This window comes from Phaseolus vulgaris, chromosome 9, assembly GCF_000499845.2.
Source record: "Phaseolus vulgaris cultivar G19833 chromosome 9, P. vulgaris v2.0, whole genome shotgun sequence".
Lineage (NCBI taxonomy): Eukaryota > Viridiplantae > Streptophyta > Magnoliopsida > Fabales > Fabaceae > Phaseolus > Phaseolus vulgaris.
The window spans coordinates 9,223,916-9,227,683 of NC_023751.2; the positions used below are offsets into that span (position 1 = coordinate 9,223,916).

The 3,768-nt window shown below is 34.0% G+C and overlaps 1 protein-coding gene across 1 annotated transcript; it reads right to left on the reverse strand.

The window, feature by feature from the left end:
* Positions 1-392: 392 nt before the first annotated feature.
* LOC137820389 (uncharacterized) lies at positions 393-3,566 on the reverse strand. The gene is made up of 2 exons (XM_068624460.1): positions 3,354-3,566; positions 393-752 (listed from the first exon to the last, which is right to left on the reverse strand). Exons 1-2 carry the CDS (start codon positions 3,474-3,476, stop codon positions 657-659), a joined length of 219 nt encoding a protein of 72 aa, XP_068480561.1. The 5' UTR covers positions 3,477-3,566; the 3' UTR covers positions 393-656.
* Positions 3,567-3,768: the final 202 nt, after the last annotated feature.

Here is a 3,768-nt window from a genome sequence, read left to right on the forward strand (position 1 = left end):
GATATATAGATCTCATCTTAAATTTAAAATAGTTAGTTGTTCAACATCTTATGTTTTCATGTGTTTTACAATTCAATTTGGCAAAGCTTTATAAGCATGGTTAGGACCAACGATGAGGGTGGAGGGAACGTAATATGAACAGGGAAACCCCTTACGAGTTGTAATGTGTTTGCGTTTGAGGAGTTGTTGTGACGGAGGGTGGCCCTCTTGAGTTGTTGGAGAACTTGTGTCGGTAGAGTGGGCGTAGGGTGAGGATCCCAAGTTGTTACAAATTAGGCTACCAAAATGGTGGCTAAACTATTACACTAAATATTCGTTAAGCACAACAACATAAAATTTATTTTCAAGCTACATGTAGTAAATAGAAACAATAAAAAAACACAATTTTCATATTTTAAAATGAAAAGACGTCACTCAGATATTACTCAATTACCACGTACAACCGCGGCTAAAGCTAAATGCTCATGGCCGAAAAATAATCCAAACTACATTTGGTGAGACACCAGATCCGTACACTTTAGACTAAAATGTCAGTCAGGTGAGGTGCCATAAAATGAGTCAAGTTGAACTTATTCGTGAAGAAAGCAAACCAAAAGTCACTTTTCATATTAAGTACACTGAATCAATTTTTTTGCATAATGGATGCAGTCTGAAGTCTATTCTGTTGCTTCAACCTGATCTGCAGTTTCAGTTTGTTTCAGTTTTTCCAAGGCAGAAATTCGACTTTCTAGTGATTTGTGGAGGTCATTCATCTGGAAAAACAAGGAAAGTTCGTTCATCAAGTGGAGAAGCACACTGAGTTGTAAAAATTACAATGAAAATTTTCAAACGAAACCTAACTCATTCCTTTCCCATGCAAGAAAAGGATGGAGGGAAGAGATGATTGGCAATATACAAGGTATGTATCACTACAAATGTGAGACAAATCTATTATGGATTTATTTTGCTAAACCTCTCCGTAAACACTTCAAAAATATTGAAATAAGAAAATAAAATAAAATAACTTTTTACTAGCTTATTTATGTATTAATTAGAAGTCAATTTTTTTTGTAAAAAAACTACATCTTTGAGCATAAATTAATTTTAACCAATAGATATGTTTCTTTTGTTTTTCCTTCTTATCTATGTCTTCTTAGAAATGTTTATGAAAAAAACCAAACCGGTCATATCTCCAAATAGCTTGGAACAATATGGCTAAATTCTATGACTATACATAATTTGAATTCAAGATTCAAATACTGAAATTCCAAAAAAAATTGGCAGCAAAACATATTCCCCCGTAAGAATAACTAGAAAAGAAACCATCTGCATTTTCTAAATTTGACAATAAACAAAAATTTTAAACCATGAAAGAGACATTCATTGGAGACAGCAACTATGATGCTAGTTTGCAGCTCCCATTGCATTCCTCATTCAAGGAAAACTTTCAGGTGCCTTCAAAAAGTTATATTGAATACAACCACTGAAGTATTGCATTTAACACAAACAAGAAATAACAACTGTATTGATCCTCTATTTAATTTGAAAGCCCTTACAAGCACCACAAAAGAAAATTTAGCCCGTTCTAATTATCAAGAGACAAGACTAAGTCATTATTGACAAAACCAGTTTGCATACATCCAAGAAGGTAAGACAGGAAAAAAACTTGATGGAAATGCACTAGAGAAGTTGAGGAGGTCTAGCAGAGAACAAAACAACAAAAAAACATTTATTCAGTCAGGAAGCAAGACAGAATTTCATGAGACCCAAATAATATTTTGAAAAAGGCTAGGGAGAAACAGGTCAATGTTGGGAGGAAAACGCATATAGATATAACAGACCTACAACAGCAAGACCAGTCTTTGCATTAAACAAACAAAATAAATAAAATACATGTAGATATTACAACTATACATTGTAGTAACCAGGGAATAAATAATAATCCTATTAAATATTTCCAACATATCTGTTATTAACAAGTAAGGCTTAGGTTATTATACACGAGGCAACAAGATCCAAATATTGGATATATATTCTATTGTTCATTATGCAAAAATGTAAATATCACCAGCATAACTTGTCTCTCAATTATTCAGTCAGGAAGCAAGACAGAATTTCATGAGACCCAAATAATATTTTGAAAAAGGCTAGGGAGAAACAGGTCAATGTTGGGAGGAAAACGCATATAGATATAACAGACCTACAACAGCAAGACCAGTCTTTGCATTAAACAAACAAAATAAATAAAATACATGTAGATATTACAACTATACATTGTAGTAACCAGGGAATAAATAATAATCCTATTAAATATTTCCAACATATCTGTTATTAACAAGTAAGGCTTAGGTTATTATACACGAGGCAACAAGATCCAAATATTGGATATATATTCTATTGTTCATTATGCAAAAATGTAAATATCACCAGCATAACTTGTCTCTCAATTATTCAAATACCCATTAAGAACATACAAACCAAAACCCACCCCCGCTCGGATCACACAAAAAATGTACTGTTAAAATTGAAATTGAACAAAAGATTATCCTAGATGGAATCTAAGCCTTTGTTTGGATGGATGGATAAGAGAAAGATAGTGGGAATGAGTAGAAAATGAAGTTGTTTGAGTTAAGTGAAAGAAGGTGAAAATGAGTAGAAAATGAAGTTGTTTGAGTTAAGCGAAAGAAAGTGAAAACGAGAGAAAAGTGAGACAAGACCAAAACCCAGATTAAAAGAGGAGGGTAGGGATCTTTATCCTTGTATAGAAGACCAACGAAAACCTCTCCCTTCCATTTTTTGTCTGACCTTTCAATTCAATTCATTCAAAAGCAGGATATGGAAATGAAGCAGCAGCCGGCTTTCCTCTGCACAGTCCTCATTCCATCAATCAAAAGACAAAATACAATCAACTAAAACAATAAGAAACAAATGGGCACCTTCCTCCATTTTGTGGCTCAGTCAGGATAAGTAGAATAGCTTTAAAACCTAGCCACAACACAGAATCACTACAACCATTGGCGAAAACATAAACATTACAACAAGAAGGAAAAATACTTATGAGGAAAACAGAAGCCCCTTCCAATTGCAAAATTCTTACATGCATTGTTGGCATTTCTAACCTATTTATCTCAACAATAATCGCCATCAACTCCTTATCGTATCATATCAATTGTGTCCCTCTTTTCTAACCAAAATTCAAAAAATGGTAACTAATTACCACCTAGGAGCGCTTTCAATTAACAGCTCACGCAAATGGCATCATTAGGGGAACACAAATACTAAATACAACAGAAATCAACCGAAAAAAAAATCGAAAACACCAAAATAATAATAATTTAAAAAAGGGAAACATTGATGACGATATTTGCGTGTACCTGTTGGGAAAAAGATTGGTGTGCAACCTTGTAATCCCTGTGAAGGATGTAAAGACCCGCAAACGACGCCGTTGCAGCCCCGGTGAAGAACGACGCCAATCTCACTCTCATCACATACCCCATTTTCCCCCAATTTCCTTCTCTCTCTCTCTATTACAGTCTCACAGGTATCAAATAATAACCCTTCCAAAGATGCTTGCTAAAACGACGCCGAATCAAATCAAACCGCGCGTGTTTACTCGGGCATGAAATAAGAGCGACGTCGTTTTCAATTCCCTATATTAGCAGAAGGGTTTTTTTTCTCCTTACTGAATTACCCTTTTAATTAAAAATATAATTTATTTATGTGTTGTGATAGTAAAAATTCTAAAAATCAGCAAGTTTGTCTAATATGTCAAGTTGTCATAGAATGACA

Coding starts and splice junctions, on each gene's coding strand:
- LOC137820389 (XM_068624460.1), bottom strand. CDS start 3,476: ATGGGGTATGTGATGAGAGTGAGATTGGCGTCGTTCTTCACCGGGGCT. Junction 753..3,353: donor ACCAATCTTTTTCCCAACAG/GTACACGCAAAT, acceptor TTGTTTTTCCAG/ATGAATGACCTCCACAAATC.